This window comes from Boleophthalmus pectinirostris, unplaced genomic scaffold (assembly GCF_026225935.1).
Source record: "Boleophthalmus pectinirostris isolate CB_2022bp ecotype Guang Dong unplaced genomic scaffold, ASM2622593v1 HiC_scaffold_2, whole genome shotgun sequence".
In the NCBI taxonomy this organism is placed as follows: domain Eukaryota; kingdom Metazoa; phylum Chordata; class Actinopteri; order Gobiiformes; family Gobiidae; genus Boleophthalmus; species Boleophthalmus pectinirostris.
Window position 1 is genome coordinate 24769058 of NW_026571152.1, and position 23586 is coordinate 24792643.

The window sequence follows — 23586 nt, forward strand, 5'->3', positions numbered from 1 at the left end:
CTCCTCCATTACTGTAGTGTCTTCAATCAAAGGAATGCAGCCCTGTGCCCCCACGTGACCCCGTCCGTCCCGAGCGACAATGCACCAGTAATGTAATAAGTGTGATGTAACAAGGTAATATGGAGCTCACTGGATTGTTCCCTGGTGAAGGGGAGCAGAGGAAATGGTGATGAGATTGTAGCCTCTCCCTGAGGATGTGTTGAGAGCATCGCAGAGGCCGGTCATGGATCTAGTTACACATGTTGTACAGACCATTCACCAAACATACAGGGTTGACCACAAACTCCAGTCATAGCACTTATAATACAATCGTACCAAATATCATATTTTATTTGAGTAATGGAAGGACCTTGATCAAGACAAATAACTTTAGTCAAAATACCAGACATCCAACAGAAAATTTTAAAATATTGTTTTGTTTGCTATGAATACAATTTAACACAGTAAATACTTTTGACTGTCCGATTTTTGTAAGAACAATTTAAAACACAGCTCTTGTGTTTTGCCCCTCTCATTAGACTTAAATTAATGAATTAAATTAATGACAACAAACAACAAACAACAAAGCTTGTTTATAATTCTATGTGATGTGTCTTTCACTATAATATAATGCAAGGCCTTTTAAAAGTATTCCAAGTATTCAGAAGATAGTACTCTGCTGGGACCATGTAACAGAATGTGTTACATGGTTGACCACAAACTCCAGTCATACCACGTATTGTACCAGATATCATATTTTATTTTTTTAATGGAACGACCTTGATCAAAACAAATAGCTTTACTCAAACTACCCAGAGGTGCTACTGAATAAAGGAAATTTAAAAAAATATAGATTTCTTTGCTATTAATAAAATTTAACACAGTATATATGTAGTATACCTTTGAAAAGCAGACAAACCTTGAAATGCACACGGTCTTAAAACCGTCATTTAAGTTTATACAGTTTGCTAGCATCGTAAACACAATATACAGCTAAATGAATCAAAAAACTCTGAAAAGACTTTCTTTTGCACTGTGCTTCTGTATTAACAAAGAGCTGCAATACCACAGTTTAATTACACGCGCCTCTGTGGAATGTGAAAAGATGTCTGCAGTCACTGTGGGGTCAGAACAATTCAGAAAGCCTTCACAGCACTTTTCTAATCATTGCTCAGAGTTTATTAAAAAGTAAACGCTCGTCTTGTCTTCTTGTCATGGATGAATTGGAACCAATCTGAACCCTATTTGAGTTTTGTTGGAAAAAAATATTTTTAAAGGTAAAAATAACAATGGCCCAAGATGAGAGAATAATAGATTTATTGAAAGCGCTGCATTAAAACAAATCGATGTAAAAGAATAAGAGGGAATGTGCTGGCAGCTGATGGCTGAGTGCATTTGTGGCTTTTATGTTTCTGATGAAAAACATGAATAAACACAGACTATATTTTAGGTTAGATTTTAGGTTATTATGAGAACTGCTGACTGGATGTACCTCGAGGAATGTGATACAAGATGATGTAGTGCACCAATCTGGAAACAGTATGATCACCTGCACATTATTGCAGATGTTAAACATACACATACAATAGGAATGCTAAAACCGCTTTAACTCATACTTGTGGCTCGTCTGTTGGATCAGACAACATGGATAACGTTCAGTATTCATAAACATCATGGGTTCTCCCTTTCACTTCACAATAACACAAACACTTAAAGTGAATTTGAATAAAAATCTGCTCAAATCTTTATGCCCACACCATGTGTTATTTCACCTGTAAGTGTTACTAAAGTTTGATGAGCATTCTGAGAGACGTTTGTCTTTTGGAGTTAAACTAAAAGTTGGAATATAATACATACACACATATACAATTTGGTCAAATATTTGAAATGTTCAAGGAAGACATAGAGAATGCATAAATCATGATCAACAGTAAAAAGCAATATAATGTACAATAAATACAAATAGCATGTCCTCTTTTGGTTAAAAAAACAAGTGTTGTAGTTTTATAAAAATCCCCTTTATAACACTGAATGGAAGTAAGACATCTCATATTTATATAAAACAATATCCAAGGATTGGCTTAAGTCTTAAAGGGATCTCGACGCAATTCCAACGCCACATAACTATTTATGGCACAAGCAAGTCCTTAAAGGAAACCAAATAGCAAAATAACATTACGACAAACACAGACAAACATGAAAATGGTGTTTTCAGCTCTGCGCTTCCCTCTGATGTTGCAGAGTGCTCAGTCCACATTTCTGTAGCGGGTGAACAGGTTGTAGAGGACACGCAGTGTGGACTTCAGATCACAGTTCACAATATCTGGAAACAAGAGAACAATATGAGAATTATGTTATGTATCTTCACATGCTACGAGAACAATTGAAAAAGCTTCATGGAACAAATTATAGCTGTAACTGTGTAATTTTGTATTAAAGACAAGTATATATACACTTTAATAACACATTACAGGCTTGACAAAGCACTACAGTGTAGTCATCATTCACTATACACTTGGTGTTAAGCTATTGTTGTAGCCTCAGCTGCTCTGGGGAAGACTGATGGAAGCGAGGCTGCCAATCTGCACAGTCTCCGACCACCACTGGAACTCACACATTAATTTTATACAATTTACTCTGAGTACACTTCTATAAGCAATTTTGTGAATTAAGTGTGTTTTTGTTTTTCTTGCAGCAAGATTATTTTATGTTCCATTGACAAATCCTTCTAGACAAGTCAAAATGTACTTGAAATAATTATAAATAAATAATAAAGATGAAATACTTTTAATAAAGATCATGATTTTGATAACCGATCCTGCATCTGTACTTTTATGTACTGGTGTAATGTGAGTGAGCGCCCCCTGTTGACCCATGTGTGTCTTACCCTCTGGCCGTGGCTTGGGCCTCTCCAGTCCCCCGTCCTGCATCAGCTCAAAGGAGAAGGACACATTGTGGACCTGCAGACAGGGCAGAGCATGTCAGCTGCTCCCTGTGTACTCACTCAATACAAGTCTATACAACACACACCCTGTTTATGAGATAAGTGATAAGAGCACGTGGAAACCAAAGCCCAAATGCACTCAGGTGGATTTGCTGCAGTGACGGTAAATACAGACTCCAGCCTTTAGCAGCTGTTCAAATATCGGTCTGTCCATTTATCAGGAGACAGACCCACATTGTCACCAACCAAAAAGAAACTAAAAGAGATCTAATGTGTTCTTTTACTGTAGCTAATGCATTACAGTGTTCTGTCACACTGTTTTCCACTGTTTCCATATTTGATTTATATTACAGACACACAGACGACATTAGAGCGGCACAATATAATCATGTTCACAATATTGGAAAAACGTAGTGATCATATCTTGCAGAGATGGATTAGAACTAGGGTAGGGTCATATGGGAAAACTTTATTATTATATCATGTTTTTTTTTTTTTCCTTTTTTATAATTACAAACAAATAAAAAAGGCTTTCAATATAAAATTCATTAAACCATTTAACACATTTATTCCTCCTATGACTGACCTTGAAGTAAAATATTAATAATTTGAAATGACTGGATTTTGATTTAATTTAAGGTAAATAAAGTAACAATAATTGTAGTCAGGCCGTGTTTGTAAATGAGAATTCTCCAACATTTTACCTGGTTAAATAAAGGTTAAATAAATACATAAATAAGGATCATACTACTTTACTGCTATAACATATATCAAATAACACAATCACCAAATCTGAGACATAAACTCAATGGAGGAGTAAAGGCAACAACAATATATTTCAAAACATATTAAACAACAATTTTATCTATAGTTCAAAAACCTCAGTAGAAATATTTTTACATCAATAAAGGTTAAATAAATATGTACTACTACTTTCCTGCTATAACATTTGAAAGCAGCAAAGTAGTCACTAAATCAGAGACATAAACTCAATGATGTAAAGGCAACAACAACATATTTCAAAACATATAAAGTTTTTGAACTCTTGATTGAAAATTGTTGTTAAATATCAAACTTCAGCAGAAAAAAAATTAACATCCCAACATGGAACAATAAGAATGCAATATTACTGTCTAGAATAGTGTTTCCACAGAACTTAATCTTTCTACAGACGACAGCTCTACCATGGAAACTGTGCTTCAATGAAACGCGAGACTGGTGTTTATTGAAAACAGAGCAGCAGCAAAACCCTTTCAGACAATCACTTAAAGGTAGAATTATATAGATATTGCACTAAAATAGGAGAACTCCTGATGTGTGTAACCACTCTGATTGGAAGTGAAAAAGTAGAGAGAGAAAAATAAAACATTTTCAAAGATGTTTTGAGCCATGTGTGATATCAGTGCGCGCCCCTGCTGAGAAGAGCTAACAGTTACCTCGTATAGGGACAAGTATGACCTTACAGACAGTGTATATACAGCACTAAGAGGAAACAGAGGATGTGTCTTTTTCTTTCAACAAAAGAAAAATTCATTTGCAAACACAGGTAAGTGCCACTTGTAATCGGAAGCTTGTAGTTTACTTTTAGTGCAGTAATATTTTCAAAAGCCAAATATATTTTACTACTATAAAAATATTATTCCATCACTGTTGTATTGCATAGTAAATGATCTAAAGCTTCACTAAAGTAACAATCACTTTACATTTCACATTTCACAAAAGAGGTAAAATCAATACACAAGCCATTGTGAATCATGAGGAGCAGCATCTCACACAATACCCTGTCAGACAAAGATAACATCAGACAACACAACAAGTCAGAAGCTTGGACACAACATCTCATTCAATGATGTAGAAAGTAGTAAAGAAGTTTAAAAAATAGTGAACGTGTAGGTGTGTCTAAATTTTTGACTGGTACTGTATAATATCATTAATTTCTCAGTTCCCCCTCAGACCACAAGACTAAACTACATACAGAATGCTTATTAATACTTTCTGATGTAAATTGGCTTTACATTGATTCTCTCTGTAAATGCTGCAGTGAGCCTCATCCTTTTGGTGTTAAAATATCCGTACTAACCTACTTTACATGATCCTGGTGTTTTTACTTCACTATTTTGTCTGTAAATAAATTTCTATTCCTCATATGAAACTCTACTCCAAATTTGCTCCTGTAAATGCTAGCCCCGTAAGTTTCATTTGACTGGAGCTGAATATACGTCACATTCCCTTAGTCCACTTAAAAGATTAAAAGCTCTTTAATGTCCATTTAACCAAATATGTCTCTGCAAAAACTCTGCTTAAGAAGTTGTATGTTTCTTTTGTAATTACGCTCGGACCTAGTTCCCCTAACCTGCCACAATAATGTAATGTCACAGGGGCATGGCAGCATAGATTTTATATGAGATCCTTTCACCCTACACTAACCAGTAATGCACAGCAAGGAAACAGTACTAATGGGGCTGTAATAGGAATGTGCTTTTACTTTAGCTGAGATGCGACAGGACCATCATATGTGGACCTCTCACACAGTGTAATGGAGTGCAGCCCTGAGCCTCTTTAGCGAGTAGTGTGCACAGATTACAGATGCCCAGGGGCTGCCTCTGCTCCTCAGGGCAACAGAGGGGACACTGTGGCCGTACTGTCCATTCTGTTTAGAGGACTGGCAAAAGAAGAGTGGCCAAGACCCAAACAAAAGGTTACTGTGGTGTCTGAGTGTAGTGCCTGTTCAGGATGATATACAGTAGAGCCACGGGATTCAATGGGGCCTGGATTGGAGAGGATAGATGCTCAGAGGTAGGGACGTCTGTCTGTTTTCAGTTATTTGATAATCAGGTCATGATATAGTCTTAAAGGTGCACTACACAACTTTTCTGGTGCCTACTTGTTATTGCTTTGCCTAAAATATTCTATGGTATGACATTAAACATATCCATCTAGCATTTATTCATTACGGGTGTTTCTATTGCTCAAAAACACATTAATTCCTTCTGTGAATGGGGGCGTCTCTCCACAGATCTGAGCTGTAATGTAGTGTAGTGCTGTAACCTGCTTGTCTCCCTCGAGATAAACAGAGGTTTAGTCTAAACTGCGGAACATTCTAGACAAAGCACTAACATTTACATGGAGATAAGCAGGTGGCAGATCCTCCACTAAAAAGGATACACTGTGCACCTTTAAGAACAAAACATGATCCCTTATTATCTATACCTAAAAGTAAACCATTTCAATTTGATATATGCATCAACACAGTAGGTCTACATGTAAATATCTTTTTATATGCATTCTGTTTGTGTCACAATAACTGGACTAAGCTCAATTTCATACAAGAGGAACAGTGATCTGTAAAGTAAAGTAAACAGGATTTTCCGATAACTCAATATTGTGATGCTGAGGAGTGTGTGTTAGGAGCAAACAGTCAATGCCAAATACAAATAATCATCCCATGGCAAACTGAACAAAACTTCCATCTTTCTAGTGCAAGTGTATATAAAAAAAAGTAGAAAGAAACAAGACATACTTCTACTAAGTAACTATGTGTATTATACTGCTTTTTGTTATATTTTTACTTTTAAAAGGTTGCAACATTTTACCTTTTGATCAAAATTCTCAGGCGTCAGAAAGAAGTTGTAAAGCGGCACAAAGTATCCCTCCAACAGCCCCATCAAAAGTACCAGATAAACACCATCTGCAAACTGCAAAACCAAAAATCTAAGTTATTTCTGGAAATATACAGTAAATGGTATTATAAAATGTTGTCATTGATAAAATAGTTTTCATTAGATGCTTCTTTACGTATATTTTTGTGTAGTTAACAATGGTACCTGTGTATCCAACTCTGACACCTCGAGGTTGAGCTTGTTCAGATGTTTGTTGACAAATGTGATTAGCGTCTGAAACAAAATAAGAGGTTCATCATTATCATCATATTTATTCTTTTATTTGTGTATGAACAAAACAGAATTATTATATAAAACAATTACTGAATTAAAAGAATCTGTCCTTGTCATATCTATTGTCATATGTGTGTAGCTGTTAAGTGTTTACCTTTAAATCTACAAGAGCTATTTTAAATCTGCATGTTAAAAAACTCTATAAAAACCTTTACAAGAGTCAGGTTCAGTAGGTGATAATGTGAGCGGACGTTTTTGTACCTTTTTGACCACGTTGAGTTTGTCGGGCGCGTGGTCAAAGAGAGTGTCAAAGGCATCACGCTCTGTGGAGAAATGTATTGCATGTCCATTATTCACAAAAAAAACTTCACAATGCAACAAAGCAACTCCTGGTGAAAGCACTTACCGTGCCTGCCAGAGAAAGCCCTGCAAAAGAGGGGAAAAAGACCAAATATTATACTTAACTGTTGACAATTTTGCAGCTAAATTTAATATAACAATAAAAATGTAAGTACAACCCAATGATGTGCAAATGTAATAAAATTGTAGTTTTGTTTGTTTAGGGAGAACTGTGATATTTAGTTTATAGCTCAATCAATTGAATGGCTTTTTGTGACATGTTGTGTCCCCCAAATAGAGTGCCTGCATAATTTCAGATCCAAAGGCCAACATATTATTGTGATTTTATGAAATTGACTACATATGGTTTCTTTTCACACAGCCTTCCCAATGACCCTAACCCCTTTCATGGATTAAAACCACAACAATTCAATCACAAAGGAATGTATCAGGATTATGCTGCACAGTCATTCACAATAGTCGTCGAGAGGATGTCATAATTTGATTAACAATAAAAGCACATGGGAAAGGTGTGGAAATGACATTCTCAAAAACACTGCTGGGGACTGACACAATGAGGCCGATTCAATGGCTCTGTTCTGCTATTCTATGGAAAGGCTCTATTATTACATGACAATGTTCACACTCTGGACAGCAGTGCTTCTTGGAAAGACTCAGGTGCTGGTGGAGGGGTGGAGGAGGCCTCCCCCGAGGAGCAGATATCGCAGCGGGCCCGGTGGCGGCAAATGGCAGGGGGACAGGCTCTGCTCCCCCACCAACATGAACAGTAACATGCACAGTAACAGGCGGTCATGGTGTAATCTAGGATGGCAAACGCAGGCAGGTCCGGGCAGCGGTCCTAGTGCTCTGGTAATAACCGGATTTCCACTGTGACTGAATCGCGCGTGTGTGTCAACAGTGTATCCATGGTAAAAGATGTGTGTGCTGTTGGCCTCTGGTTATCTCTCACTGCTGCTGCCTCTCAGGATGTGTGTGTATGTGTGCCATCACATGATTCAATACAATGGTTGTCTATTCAGAAATTGCATAAATTACTGGTTTTGACAATAGATAAACCAAAATTATTCCCTAAATTTAGATAGAATAATGGTGTTATGGTTGTTGCATTATTAAGCAATTCTAAACAATTCAAACCAAATTCATACTTAAATGCTGAACTAATGTTTATAATAATTTTAGACCCACCATTTGGTTTTTTTCTAAACAATTTCACTTAAGGTGTTAGTGTGCATTCATAACATGCATTAAAAAAGAATCACTGTTTTACTTTATTAATAATTGTAATTATAAAAAACACAGCATGAAATAAAACAGAGATGAGCTAATGTTCAGACCCTTCCTCTAAGGTCACTCTGCTCTGATTAGTCAAATGGACCACTCTGTTGTGATTGGGTTGCCTTGGAAAAGCATGTGCTCTAGAAATCATTTTCAGATTATTAGTTACTATTTAGTCAGTATATTAAAAAAGCTTCACTCCATATAGGATGGAAATGGGGTACAGTGAAAAAAAAGTTAAATGAAAAAGCATTATGTTAAAAAGAAAAGGAAAACAATTACTTTATATAATCATGATAAAATCTAAAAAGTCTTTTGCTGTATATTTTGTATTCGATGGATTGCTGCTCACCACAGTAAATTGTAAAGGTAAATAATTTACATTTGCATTGAAATGTGATTGCACACACTGTGTTTTAAGTTTTTTTTAAATGTGTCAATCCAGGAGAAAACTAATTGCAATGACCTTAATATTTAAAAAAGGTTCTATTGTACAAAATTGACTCTTGTGAGCTTTAAGCCATGTTATAAGCCTGTTACGTCATCAAAAACATACCTGGAGTTGTGTTTTGTTTCATTCACACATCCTGGTTTCTTAGTCTGTCCAAGGATGAAAATGCTCTGCTCTACCTTGTGATGTCATGAAGCCTTTTATCTTTTGTTGAACAGAGATTGGCAATTCCAGGGCTGAAATTATGCAAGTGATTCTAGTGAAGGTGTATGGAGTTTAGAAACACAGTGGAGCACTTCCTGTATTACCACATGACATTACAAGGCAGAACAGAGTGTTTTCTGTTTGAGAAATAACTCAAGCCTAAATACGCAGGGTTTGTGCGTTAAATGTGTGAATGAAGCAAAATAAAACTGCAGGTATGTTTTTGATGAGAAAACATGATTATAACATAGATCAGAAAATAGCATAACTTGGGCCCTTAGTATGTAATCCAAAACTAAATCAAATGAAAAATTGCAAATTAGATTCCCTCTGCTCCACTCCTCATCTTGAGCACTATGGACTCAGTAAGAGCATTTTTGTATGCTAATAGTCCAGTTCCATGCTGAAGGCTGTCTCCAGACCCAAGGCCCTGCACTGAATGCCGCCCAGGCAACATCAACTCTTTTTACAGCACTTTCCTTGAGTTTCCTAGTAAAAAGCAGACTATGTGAATAATATGAATACTTTTCTCTATTACCCAAGCAATAAATGCAGTGTGATAAATATTAAAGGCATCATCGGGTCACGTATTCACTCATCAAAGCCCAGCTCTGCCTTTGTTTCCTATGGTCCACTTCTCTGCAAACTTGAGTGGCGCTCTTTTATCCGCTTGCCTCCAATGGACAACACCGGACAATACATTCTTGAATACACTTGATTATAATTTAAATATTTTACTGCGGCACAGATACAGCATCTTCAGTAGCCCTGGTGATCTGTGCCATTTGTATGAAATATCAAAAGAAACATCTCTAAAGCTTCAATTTGGTCAGACTCAAAGAAAAATCTAGCCAATTAGTCCATGTCTGAATGTGGGTGACTCGTGTCCAAGGATAGGTATTCAAAGGGCTTGTGAAGACAACCTTATGAGAGGTGTTTATCACATGATGTCTGATTAAGCAACAAAAATAGGCAGTGACATGATTTCTGCTGCTTTCACCGATACTGGTTTTGGGGCAAGACCTCTGGTGTATTCCCAGAATGACATAAAATGATGGGATCTTTGACACTTGTTTTGGATCAGGTATTGCAAATCAAGGCTAGATGTTATGATATTATTAGTGTAGTATTGTAAGTCTGTCCATTTTCTCAGTGGGATTTGAATATAGAACATTTTTGGCCCAGGTGTGGATACATTAAAGGTCCTATATCGTGCTATTTTCTGATCTCTGTAATAATGTTATTTTTACATCGAAAACATACCCGGAGTTGTGATGTGTTTCATTCACACATTTGTTCTTTTAACACAAGTTCTGCATATTAAGGCTCAGTTCATCTCTCGAACAGAAAAGACATCACACCTTGTGATGTCATGTAGTAATACAGGAAGTGCTCTACCCTGCTCAATACGCCTTCACTATTTGGATCATTTCAGCCGCGGAATTGCCCATTTTTACTGAACAAAAGGTAAAAAGTAGCTATTAACTTGAAAATGACTGCATCATGACATTATAAAGTGTAACAGAGCATTTTGAGCTTTGGAAATGTACAGACTAATAATTAAGGATTACTCAAATATGTGAGAATGTAACAAAACACAAACATACCTTTTGAGAAGGTAACAACATTATAACATGGCTTAAAGCTCACAAGAGTCATTTTGCTTAATACGGGAATTTTAAATTACTAAAAACAACAGTGTCAATGTCCTTAATGAAACTCATGTCAGGGTGGACAATACAGACAAAAAAGCTTATTTTTATTTTTTTTATGATATTCAGACAATATTCATGCATTTTCTAAAAGTACTAGTAAATGCTTTGGTTATTTGTCTAAACTTTAAAATGTGACTTACTCTGTGTTCCCAGTGATCTCTTCCTGGATCTGTCTGGACTGAAGGATGCCCTCCCGTTTCTTTAAAAAAAAAAAAAAAAATTATATCCAAGTTTAATACACAAATGAGCTGTTTGAACCCTGTGGAGTATCTCACCTGTACGACCACCACCTGAATAGACACATGGTCAGGTAATCTGATGGGCGCCCTGAAGTGTTGAGACAGCGCCACCAGCAGGTGCAAAATAGCCACAATGCTTTTGGCATGGACCGCTAACAAAAGTCAAGAAAGACAAAGATAATTCAATTCAAAATGTGAAACCAACTCAATAATACACACTTTAGTTATTTTAATTAGGGCTATACAATTAATAAAATTTTAATGAAGATCAAGATTTCGTAATTCCCAAGTATCACTACTAGGCCTAGGTATTTTTGATCTAAAGATCTAAAATAAATCCTGTGTGTAAAAGCATTTGGGTTGGATCAGAGTCCAGAAGAAATCTGACTGTTTTTTAAATGCTGTTTATTTGTTAATTATTTTTATTTGTTTTTAAAAATACAAAATAAAATTTAATACAAATGTTAAAATGATCAATCAATAGGAGGATTAAAAAATCTGGATTAATCATAACTCCCATCCCTCTGATTATGTTAATGATGCTAAACAATTGAGTATAAAGACTGAAAGTATAAAGAAGTACCAACTCCCTACTTTGTGTCACTCAAGTAATGACACTCCAGTTGTGGTAATAAGTATTCTTTTGATTCGCTAAAATGTGACCACCCCTTCTCCTCTACAATGCTGTTTACGCATGAGATCTTAAGAACATTATTGCAGTGTGACATTTAAGAGTGTTAGGAAATGTAAAAGTGGCTCAGAGCGCATCTTCACTCATCTAAACCACGCGAGCGAACAGATAGGATTTACCTTTGGATAAACAAAACAATCAGGATCAATTAAGTGTCTACAGCGGGCCTTTGATTGTCTCCCGTGGCAATGGCGAATCACCAAGAGCTAGCTAAAAGCCTTCATAAAACCTATTAGCTCCTCGCCGCATAAGAGGATCCAAATAAGTTACATCAGGATGAGTGTTTTTCTGAGGCCTGGTGAATGGGGGGATGAAAGCTACGCGAGACAAAGGAGAATTGATTAAAAGCAAACTCTTCAAATAAAAAGCAAAGCAAAAAAATCAATTATATTCGATGTTATTCACAACGCTCTTTAGCATTTCTGAAGACGAGACCCCGGAAAGGAGACCTCTCAAGGACGAACATATACTATAGATGCATTATAGAATTCATATCATCATCCGAGCGTGTCAACATCTGATATGGCAAGACAAGAGCATTTGCCCATATATGTTAGTAATAACGCGACTGAAAGCTTGGTAGAAATTAGGCTCGTGTCATTAAAGAGAGGAGAGGTGGAGATGTGTATTGACAAGCTCCACAGCTACATTACCTGTTGACAATCTAAAAGCTCACAGCTCAATAAGAATAATGGTCATCTATTGCAAGACAAAGTACGATCAAGCAGAAATCCGTTAAGTGGACATCTGAGTAAGCACTGGCATATGCCGAGCAGCAGGAGAGGTGGAAGTCAGTCTAAAGAGCCTCAAGAGCGCCACTCAAAACATAAAAAATATCTGTCAAGATGATAGAGACGCAAGAATAAAGCTTTTACCAGTCTCCTCTGAAAAGTAGGTTTAGCATGATTATTATATCATTATTAAATATTGAACATAAGTACTAATGCTACTAATGTGGTTCATACAGCTGAAAAACATCATATTGTCAGTGATGAATCAGGAGGCAGGTGTTGCTTTCAATAAGAAGAAAGTAAGAAGCAAGTAACACGTAAATTTACTAGTAAGTGCAACTTCAGCAGTAATGATCTCAACACCTCGCCTCCTCAACCTCAAGCAGTGGTTCTACAACTTTTCAGTACCACCTAAGAAAATATTTTGCCTTTCAAGTACGACCACATGTAAACCAGGTCTTCAACAGGACTAAACTAGATTTAAAATAGCACTACACACTATAACATTTGAACTACAACAAACCTTGGACATTGCATGCCACAAGTAGGATCCTGGATATAAGCTGTTAGTTGGCGTGTACTGCTGCAGTGAGCCTTGTCATTTTGGTCTTAAAATGTTTTTGTATTAACCTGCTCTACATGATCGTGGTGTTTTAATTTTACTATTTTGTTCATAAATACATTTCTATTCCTAATATGAAACTTGGCTCCAGATTTTTCCTTACAACTGCTAGCCTCGTGAGCTTCATTTGACTGGAACTGAACTCTATGGGAAACATCATACTCCCTTTGTCCAAGTCTTTATACAGTACAGATATACATGGCCTGCATACCACAATTTGAGAAACACTGGCCTAAAGTTTCATACATCTTTATTTACAATTACCTCTGAGGAAAACTGATGTTTAATGATATATAAAAATACTTAAAACGCTTTTCTACTTTCCACAGCAGTTATTCTTCAGTGTGATTCTCCCAAAGTCAAATAAATATTAAAATATGTCTCACAGTCGACGTTCCAGCGGATGTTTCTTGTGGACAGTTTGAGGGAGTCGTTGATTCGTTCCAACACAGTCTGCAGCTTCTGCTTCTGAGCGATCTCCGACTGCGTCACCTCTGCCACATTCAGCTTTTCACCCTCCAGTTTTTCTACAGTAAAAGACATATAATATATATTCAGTACAATCAAACATGGACCTGATTTCTTCCCATGAACTAGTACTTGAGTAAAATTTGTCTTGCTCCAGTACAACTATATTGTATAAGCAGCTCTTGAGGCCAGAATAAATGAGCTGTGTACGAAATGATCAGGAAGTGTGTGATTGGCATGCTAGTTGTTGTCAGATTTAACATGAAACTCTGCTCTGGTCTCAGAAAGTAGAGAAAAGCACATAACCTTGCCCTGTTGTGTCACTTTCACCTCTGTAGAGATAAATAAGTATAATATCATATTGTGGAACATTCCAGGAAGGTTTCAGACCCTCCAGCAGAAAAGTTACACAATGCGCCTTTAAGACAGTAAAAATCAGGTACAGAGCCTTTAACTGTTGTCATTTTCTCACCAAAAAGCTTCTGCAGCACCTGTCCGTCATATAAATCTTCAGCCAGGTCTTTCACAATGATCCTCTCTCCCACTAGAACGTCATTGATCCAGTCGATCAGCACCTGGAAGGAAAGAAAAAGGAAAAAACAGTTTTAATGTAAAGGGCTTGTCTGTAGTTTAGTTGTGCTTAATGTTGTATTCACTTGCCTTCATGAGCTCCTGTAGTTTCCGGTCATTCTTGGAGTTGGGGTCTACCATAGTCCGCACCTCATTCTCCTCTGAAATTCAGTACAGAAATGTGAAGTAGACATTATGGGTAAATTTAAAAAAACATTGAATCTTTCTAAGCTAACAACATCTTAACCGGTTTCCTCCACTACTTTTATACAAGTGTACAAGACAAGTGTATACATTTTTATAGAATAGTCTTAAATGATTGAACAAAACACACACTTCAAATTTATGTCAGTGCATAATGTGAACCAATATCTGTCAACGATTCCATCAACAATAATATTCTATTGATAATTTGCAGTGACATAATGCTGGGGGTGTTCTAACTGTACCTCTTCTGGCAAAATGTAAGTGCAAAAACTGCCAACATATTTTAATATAGTCTGAAAACAATTAATATAAGCATTCATGGTCCTGTTTAGGTGTTTCAACAAAAAGGTAAGAGTGACTGACTGAAAAAACTGCTAGTTAGCTTGTGACGGTAATTTTACGTTTCAGAGTCTTGTTTAAGCACACAAATCAGCAGTTAGTTCCAACCAAGTCAGCTCTTTCTGGTCAGACTGTGTCAAAATAAAACTAAAACCAACTGTGATAACTGTTAGATGATCAAATATAATAACCTGTTTCAAACACATTTATTTTAAAAACATGAATTTCTTCAAATATACAAACTGAAAGTGGTAGATGAAGTGAGCCTATAATGCTTGAACAGTGTATCTGGATGGTGGCACAGGGATCACAGGCAGGAAAAGCCTATGAGCTCTCCACAAAAGGATTTGGCAGCTCAAGCAGCATGTTGACTTTGGGCTAAAATGTACTTGTCCGATAATAAAGCCAGCTCATGTACCGTCACTGCAAACGCCAGGCAGCCAAAGTGCCATTTCTGCCATAACCAGAGGACACTGAACTAAAGCATTAAATTACTTTGTTTCTTTGCATCGCTTTCATCGATTTATCCTCAATGCTGCGTGCAAATGATTCTTTTGTAACTAAATATATAGCAATCAAACTATTGTATTGTGGTGTTAAATGAGTGATTCACTGACTATTTAGGGAAATAAAAACTATTGGGTGGTCAAAAATGAAATAAATATTTTTTTTTTCCATTGAGAGAAACACGCATTTATGTTGTGTGTTTACCAAGCATAGTGTCCTCAGGGTCCAGCTCGTAGTGGGAGGGGCTTAGAGGAAGGTTGATGGCATTTATCCCTTCCTCCTGGAGATCTGAAACTGAAAAGACAAGCATACACAAAATACATTATTGATTAGTACAAATTTTCTCTATTTCTTTCTATTTCTAAAAAAAACCCCACAAAAAACAGCAATGGCGTTATATATAAGTGGCCTTTTACACATATACATTACATCTGAGAAAAAAAAGTTATGATTTATATGAATGAAAATGTAAATTAAATGTAACTACAACTTTACTTCAATTTGTGAGCCTTGCTATACCTTTTAGAAATACTGATATCGGAAAATATTGGTCATGCTGATAAGATATCGCAATTGCCTTGAAGGTGCATTGTGTAATTTTTCTAGTGGATGATCAAATGCTTTTCTCCATGGAGATGATACTGCTTTGAGTGAAATGTTTCACAGTATGGTATTAAACCTTTCTATCTTCATGAAGATCAAACCAGACCAAGATACAGGTCAGATCTGTGGAGAGGCAACCCCGCTCACAGTCAGAATGCCTGTTTTTCTACGTATTTTTGAGCAATAAAATCACCTGTAATTGAATTAGTGTAAGGTGGAGCTGTTTAATGTCATACTGTGGAACAAGCAAGTGACGAACTCCACCAGAGAAGTTGCAGAATACAACTTTAAAGCAAATCCTGGACCATCCCTAAAAAATGTATAGTTTCCAATTGCTCACTATTTCTGGTACACATCTACATATTTAGGTAATGAGGTTTTTTAATATTTTTTTAGAAACTGAGTGACACAGAGTTTAACTTTGAACAGTTTGTCTCACATTTGGATTATTTCTCATAACAAATTGGTCACTGACAAAATGTGGTGTTTATTTAAAGCTGGGTGGCGATGCAAATGAGGTACTGAACTCGGATCAACAAGTCAACACCAGATCTGCATGTGTCGTACGCGTCAGGAGAACACCACACAATTAAAAGTTGACAAACAAAGTTATTTACAGCGGGTAGCACAGTGCGGCTCATATTTTAATTGGTTAAAAGGTGCACACGGGGCAGGGGGCACAGACACAGAAACACCTCAGTGAAGACCTCCAGCGTGGATTGGATGCCTCCTTAAATGTCCCCTTGATTCCACAAACAACCATTAGCAGCATCACTGTGGAGCGCTACTTGACGTCAGACACAAACAGTGTGCTGCTGTTTCCTGCCTCACAGCGGGCTTTACAGACTCCCAGCATGCCGTTCTGCGCAGTGTGTCAGATACCTCCGAAGGTTTGATCTAAGCATGGCTCTGTGTGTATGTGTGTATGTGTGTGTATGTGTGTGTGTATGTGTGTGTTAAAGAGCACAGACTGAACATCCTGTGCATGTCTCGGTTTGCACCAGAACAACATCCTTCCAATCAGACCTTACATGATCGGCTGCTTTTGTGCCCCCACTCCACAAAAACCTGAAGAGTACAGCCACATCTAAGATTATGTAGGCTGGACGATTAATCGAAATCGAATCGAGGGTAAGATCCAGTCATGTCTAATCACCAAAGAAATACTTAGATACCACTTTCTAATGAAGAGGTCTACAGCCAATCTGTTAAAGCATGTGAGTTTGCAGAAAAGATGGACTTTGGAGAAATATATTGGGCTATTTTTGTGGCACTGATTTCTGTCCTCGAAATCATGACCTAAAGTCGCAGTGTGTAAGTTTTCTGGTAGACGGGTCAGTCACCAGCTTCTCTCCATGAAGATGATAGGTTCAAGAAAATTGTAAAAAAGTGTCGTGATCGAGACATGTGTATATTTTTCTTGAGAGAGGTTTTATAACGTGATATTTTGTGCTTTTACTGTTTTGTATTGATTGCGTTGGCTGCTACCTTGGCCAGGTCTATGTTGAAAAAGAGATTCTGAATCTCAATGGGACCTCCTGGTTAAATAAAAGTAAAATTAAAATTAAATGTTGCTTGGAATGGTCTACAATGTGACATTACAGTTATTTATCTCTATGGAGACTGCAGATAACACTATAGGACCAAGTTACCAAGCAGATGCATGTTATTGAGTAAATGCAAGATGGATGCGTTTAATGCCATGTCGAGACATTCCAGACTAAGCAACAAGCAGATGGTGAATCCTCTACTAGAAATCTTAGACAGTTCACCTTAAAAGCCATTTTTAGTTTAATAAAATTGTATTGGCATTGATCAATTTAAGGAAAAAAATGAATTCATCATATCTATTTATTACCATGCATCTGAACTTTGTCATGGTTATGTAATTGGTTTGTTGTATCTATTGACTGTTAACAGTGAAAATGCATAAAAATATTAATGACAGCATTGAGCCTGACTTGAACTAGTTGTAGAGCTGGTGATACACAGAAAACAGGTACACTAGGGTGCATCATTTGCCCTAATGTCAGAAATTCAACTTGCATCCAATTTTAAAACGTGACAATACCAATTAAAAGAAATTCTGTGAAATATTAGCTCAATTTAAAGGTTGTATAGAGGATTTTCCAAGGAACGAGAAATCCAGCGACTGTTTGTCCTTTTTCAAATGTTGCGCATGCGTGAAACCACCCCCCCTCCCCTACAGCTCCTACGTAGAAACGCCTCCTCCCGCCTCCTCCTTACGCCAGAAACAGGTTTGTTTACAGCCGGTGCACATGACTTGTAAACAACTAACTACAGTGTTGGTTAGGCAAGGCGGAGAAGTGAGGAGCGGGGGGAGCGGGTGCGCGGACATTTCGTGCGCGGACGAGAAGTGAGGAGCAGGGAGAAGAGCGGAGCAGGGAGAGAGGAGAGGAGAGAGGAGAGGGGAGCGGTGCGCGGAGATTCCGTGCCCGGAGAAGTGAGGAGCAGGGGGAAGAGTGGATGGGGCAGCGGGGACAGGAGCAGGAAAGGGGAGCAGAGAAGAGTGCGCGGAGATTCAGTGCGAATGAACTAGCTACAACACGCAGCAGCAAGCGGACTCTTTCTTTGCCTTGAAAATTAAGTTTTCAGACATAGGATATCGCTTTCGTGTCCTGAAAAACATTTGTCTAGCTCTTGGAAATAAAGTACGTTTTCATAATAAGCAGAAGTGACCTGTCCAGGAGTAATTTGGCGACCGTGCGTCAGTCTTTAGACCCTGCGTCTGCTTCAGTTGCGCCATCGCTGGAATGAATCTACAAGAATCCCCTTAGTTTGGCTTTGCTGCTTTTCCCCTTGTCTTCTTCTTTCAGCGACCTCAAAAACGGACTTTCTTTTGCGGCGAACTGCTCCTGGATTCTTGTCGCCATTGCAACAAACTTTGTGCTAACTGCGAGGAAGATATAGGTAAAAAAAAGCCGCTAAGAACTGTTGCATTGGTGGAGTAAACAGCGTCTGTGCGGCTTGCATCTGTGGACTGCGTGACAGGCGTACGTAAACCACGTACTGACGGCGCGCAGGCAAGTCAGTTACGCTAGAAACGTAGGGAGATTGATTGACAGCCTGTCAGCTAACAGATAACGAGGCAATGTCGTTATCTATTGACAAATGTTTAGCCCCACCACGTCCAGAGTTGATGAATTTTTATTCTCTTTTTTTTGGTCATCATAATTACAAGGCTACTGCACCTCTATAATGCTATCATTGACAATTTGAAACAAAAAAAAATCCTCCATACAACCTTTAAGATCTACTGGGTCGACCAAGCCTCTTAAGTTCCATCCTTATGGCATCCATAAGGCTCTCGCAGAAAAATCTTCTTTTCTCAAATAACTCCATAACTAAATAAATCCATTTAGGGCTATTTAGGGCAATGAAAGTTGAATATAAATGTCGCTATTGCTATTTGCTATCTCTATCTTCATAACTTTCTAAGATAATTTTGTCAAGATTGAGTGCTTTTTCATAATTATCCAATATCCACAAACGCCAAAGATGAAATGAGAGACATAAAGTTTGTACTCTTTTTGTAGTGATCATAGAAAAAGTGAAGTAAGTGAGTGTGACGTTATCCATAGTGCCCCAGTGACAGTTGTGGCTGAGGGTTTTGTAAACCCAAGTTCCAGAAAGGATAAGGTTAATGAGGTTAGGATAAGGTTAAAGGATAATATTATTAAAGAAAAACAGATTTTTCCAATCAGATTTAAGGCTTCCGCAGGCACTAAACTTCAGAGGCTTGGTGGACCCAGTAGACATCAATAGAATTTCATGAAATTTCTCACAGAAGTTTACTTTTGCAAGTGTAAAAAGTTGATACTAGATGCAGATTGATTTTCAAAATTTTTTCAAAAACTTGGGAAAATGATGCACCCTAAGGTACACACATACTGAAAATAGGCCTGTCTCGATAATTACTATCTCAACTTATCGTTCAATATTCATCATGTGTACATTTTCTTTGAATTATTGGGAAATTTGTGGGGTAGCTATATGATAAGATTTAAGCCCTAAAAGGTTGAATTAAACTACAGTGTTTCTTTCTGCTGTTTATTAACTGCAGCTTATGACTTTTTAACAATATTGTTATTGTATTTAGAATAGTTTTTGTGGTTTAAATCTGCTCTTGGGCTATTGTATCAGTGGCAGAAAATTAGTTTCAGAATTATCGTTTATCACTTATATTTACTTACAGTATATTGTACTTCAAAATTTGTTATCATGATCGGCCTAAGTGAAAACCATTTCGGTTTAATCTGTGGTCCAGGCATTAATACAGGTCTTTACATCTCATAAGCAGTGAGCCAGGCTGAATTCCAGGGGAGGGACAGTGGGATAAGAGCACAGATGTGGAAGCCTATAATAGCTACTGTCAGTGGTTCGCAATTCACAGATTGGTGAAGGGTTATAGCAGCTATACATTAACACCAGCCCAATTAGCAAGGGCTCTAACTCCAAGCATCACATGAGCTATTTAAAGATGACAGAGTCTGTGCATCCAGGAGGAAGGGGGTGAGCTGCATCCTAGTATTTATAACAAAAGAGTGAACAGCACAAGAAACGATCCAAGTATGCGATTGACAAACTACCACAAAGAGACTACAGCTTGTACATCTTATTCTATGTCCACTCACATTCACCTCAGTGGACACTGGATGTGATTGGCGTGTGCATATTTCTCCTCCCCCTTCTGCCCCATAGACACACTCACATGAACCTGCTGTTTAAATAAAGCCCACAATAAAACAGTCACTCACGTAGCGGGATGTTGACAAGACAGCATCCTACCTAGAGGACAGAAAGCTCCACATCCCATATTTAGTCGTCTCCGTTCCCCAGTCTTAGGCATCGTCTCCTGGCTAACACCTCCGTGGCTTGTAGCTCATTTTCCAAGGACCGGGCTAGTGTCTCTCCTAGCCAGCAACAGTGTCGTTTCTTGGGACAATTTCCAAATGCAGTACTGAAACTGAACTTATCGCGGTCCTTCTTTGGTAGTCCTTCTTTTACAAAATCGCTTTCTTGTCTTAAGTCGTGAGTGTAGCAGCAGAGTGCAGTGCCATAAATATCGCAGACTTTAATTTAATCAATGCTCGCACAAGAGCGGGACCAGCCCACCCTTTTCCATCAAATCATAAAGCTGCATATGTGTGTGTGTGTGTTGGGCCTGTATTGAGCACGAGCCAATGTAGGAGTGAGGGACAAAAGCAGACTCAAATGGGGCTCAGCTGGTCAACAACATCCTGAATGACACCAAGTAATCATCCAATTGAACAAGACCTTTCCCATCTCATCATAAAACCTGGCCTTTAACCGTGAATGTCAGGCCCACTGAAGCCCACAATGAGGCCATGGTCAGCTATAAACCCACCTCCACAAAGGAACAGGTGCTGGTGAAGTCCTCCATTTACAGAATATCTTAATATCTTATTCTGAGATAGCTGATATATAGAAAAATGCACTGAAGGCTGCCGATTTATACACATGTTAAAGGGTCTATATTACGCTATTTTCTGATCTGTTTTGTAATGTTTACTCATCACAGACATACCTGTAGTTGTGTTTTGTTTCATTCACACATATGTAACACACAAATCCTGCATATTTAGCTGAGTTCTTCACTCAAACTGAAAACTCTGTTCTACCTTGTGTTGTCATATGGTAATGTGACTGTGTTTTTAAACTCCATACACTGCCAGTAAAATCATTTGTATGATTTCAGACCTGGAATTGCCAGTTTCTACTCAACAAATGGTGAAAGGTAGCAGCTGACTTGAAAATTACAGCTTCATGACATCACAAGGTGGAACAGAGCATTATGAGCTTTGGAGATGTAAATAGACTAATAATAAAGGGTGACTTGAAAATGTGTGAATGAAACAAAACGCCACTCCAGGTATGTTTTTGATGAGGTAAAAACATAATAACATGACTTCAAGTTCATAATTGTCAATTTTGGGTAATATAGGACTTTTAACAAGCATGACATTACATAATCAAATCAAAATCATAATTTCAGTAGGTGCATTTTATCATATCTCAATGTCTGCAATTATTCAGATAGAATGCTCACTGTAAACAAAGAAATGTCCTTTTATTGACAAAACAGTAGTTGACCTTTCAGTTTCTAGACCTCTACAAATATGTTCTGAAATGCATGAGGTTATTGCATTAGTTGTGAAAGTGAAATTAAAGGTAGGGAGAGTTTTCCTGTTTATAGGCAATAACTTGTGGACTTTTTACTGTTCAAAGCAATGAACAATTTGAAATGAAATATTCCATGGCAAGAGGTTATTTATTCACAAATTTTTCTCTTTCTTTCTTTTTTTTTTAAACGGCATAGGTAGGCTACTGATCATAATGTATTCTATTATGAAGTTATTGGTCACTGCTGAGGAGTTTAACTCAGTTTATACACTTTAGTCCAAGTATGTTGAAGGCCAGAGTATTAGATATATTTTTATGAACATTACATTGAATGGAGCATTGAGCACTGAGCATTGAGCACTGAGCAGGCCGGATGGGGCCAATGTCCTCTCGAGGCACATCGGTTCATTCATGTCTATTGTCAAGTCTTTTATAAGCGTCCATGAGCAAAATACTGCAGCATTGAAGGATCAGATGACCTTTGACCTTTTTTATATAGGCAGAAATTCTCTTATTAATAACACTGGTTACATCCTGTGTCAGTGTAAGTCTATGGGGAGGCCTCAATCCCCATGCGTAATAGAGGATTTGTTACCATACATGGAGAAGACGCAGCCTGGGGATACGCATTTCATAAATAAAAACTAGTCTGTGCAGTAACTAGTCAAGTCGTAACACAATAAATTATTTACGTCATTTTGATTAAAAGAAGTTGTTTTACGATCATAAAATCATCATAATGAAAGTTTTGAAAAAGTTTTAGCTTGTTGAGAGGTGGATGGGAAACACTTCCAGAGGTGGACAGTGAACCTTATCTTCAAAACGAAACATGCAGATAAAACATGTTATACGAGTTTCGATTTGATTTTGTTAGCCATTTACCTTCTTTAGCTTTTTTCCTCCTGGCCAAAGTTCCACCGAGTTTGCCCAGAAAAGAGTCATCTTTCTTTCGGGAGGACGGAGACTTTGGCGTCGGGGATTTTGGAGAGGACGGGGACTTCTGAGGCGAAGAGGCCATTGTCGTAAAATTATATGAATCCAAGATGCTTCAGTATGGACAGATGTGCAGAGAAAAGTTAGCCTAGAGTTACTAAAAACAGAAAAATCTGCGTCCACTCCCTAAAGCGGAAACGGAATTCCAAGCATTTTCTCCCGAAGTTGGCCGAGTGTTAGGCCCCTCCTCCCGAGTCCTGTCCCGCTGTGGGAGGAGGGAGTCCGGGCTGTGGATGGAGCAGCGCACCACGAGCAGCTCGTCTGTTTCAATATGACTGTAAGTAAACTCGTATCCAAAAAACACAACATCTGATAGTTTGTTTAATTTGTGGATGTTGCAATTTGCGAGTAACATAGTCTGAACTAACAATGGTCTCTGATTTAAAGATGTAACTTTTCAGGTGAACTTGTGTCTGTGAAGATGCTTTGTCTAGAATGTCTGCATTAAACGTATCCATCGTCTATATCTTAATTGCAGGCATTTTTGTTGCTTCAAAAAATACCTTAAAACGTGCCTTCATACTGTGAGTGGATGTCTTCTACAGCTACAACAACTCACAACAACTCACCCTTATGTAATGGATAATCCTCTGCCCTGTCAGTCATCATATCATTGTTGCACTGTCTTCC

The 23586-nt window shown here is 37.8% G+C and overlaps 1 protein-coding gene across 1 annotated transcript; it reads right to left on the reverse strand.

Annotated features, from left to right (window-relative positions):
* Positions 1–1279: 1279 nt before the first annotated feature.
* Positions 1280–23126, reverse strand: parvaa (parvin, alpha a). The gene is made up of 13 exons (XM_020934862.2): positions 22846–23126; positions 15400–15489; positions 14233–14303; positions 14045–14147; positions 13491–13631; positions 11097–11212; positions 10962–11020; positions 7223–7242; positions 7078–7139; positions 6748–6816; positions 6517–6618; positions 2867–2939; positions 1280–2302 (listed from the first exon to the last, which is right to left on the reverse strand). The coding sequence occupies exons 1-13, from the start codon at positions 22979–22981 to the stop codon at positions 2226–2228; spliced, it is 1119 nt and encodes a 372-aa protein (XP_020790521.1). The 5' UTR covers positions 22982–23126; the 3' UTR covers positions 1280–2225.
* Positions 23127–23586: the final 460 nt, after the last annotated feature.

Bases quoted from the DNA above. Each gene is read 5' to 3' on its own strand.
- parvaa (XM_020934862.2), bottom strand. From the start codon at position 22,981: ATGGCCTCTTCGCCTCAGAAGTCCCCGTCCTCTCCAAAATCCCCGACG. The intron at 7,140-7,222 runs GTAAGTGCTTTC...ATTTCTCCACAG, and splicing joins GGCTTTCTCTGGCAGGCACG to AGCGTGATGCCTTTGACACT. The intron at 2,940-6,516 runs GTAAAATGTTGC...CCCTGTCTGCAG, and splicing joins CTGAGAATTTTGATCAAAAG to GTCCACAATGTGTCCTTCTC.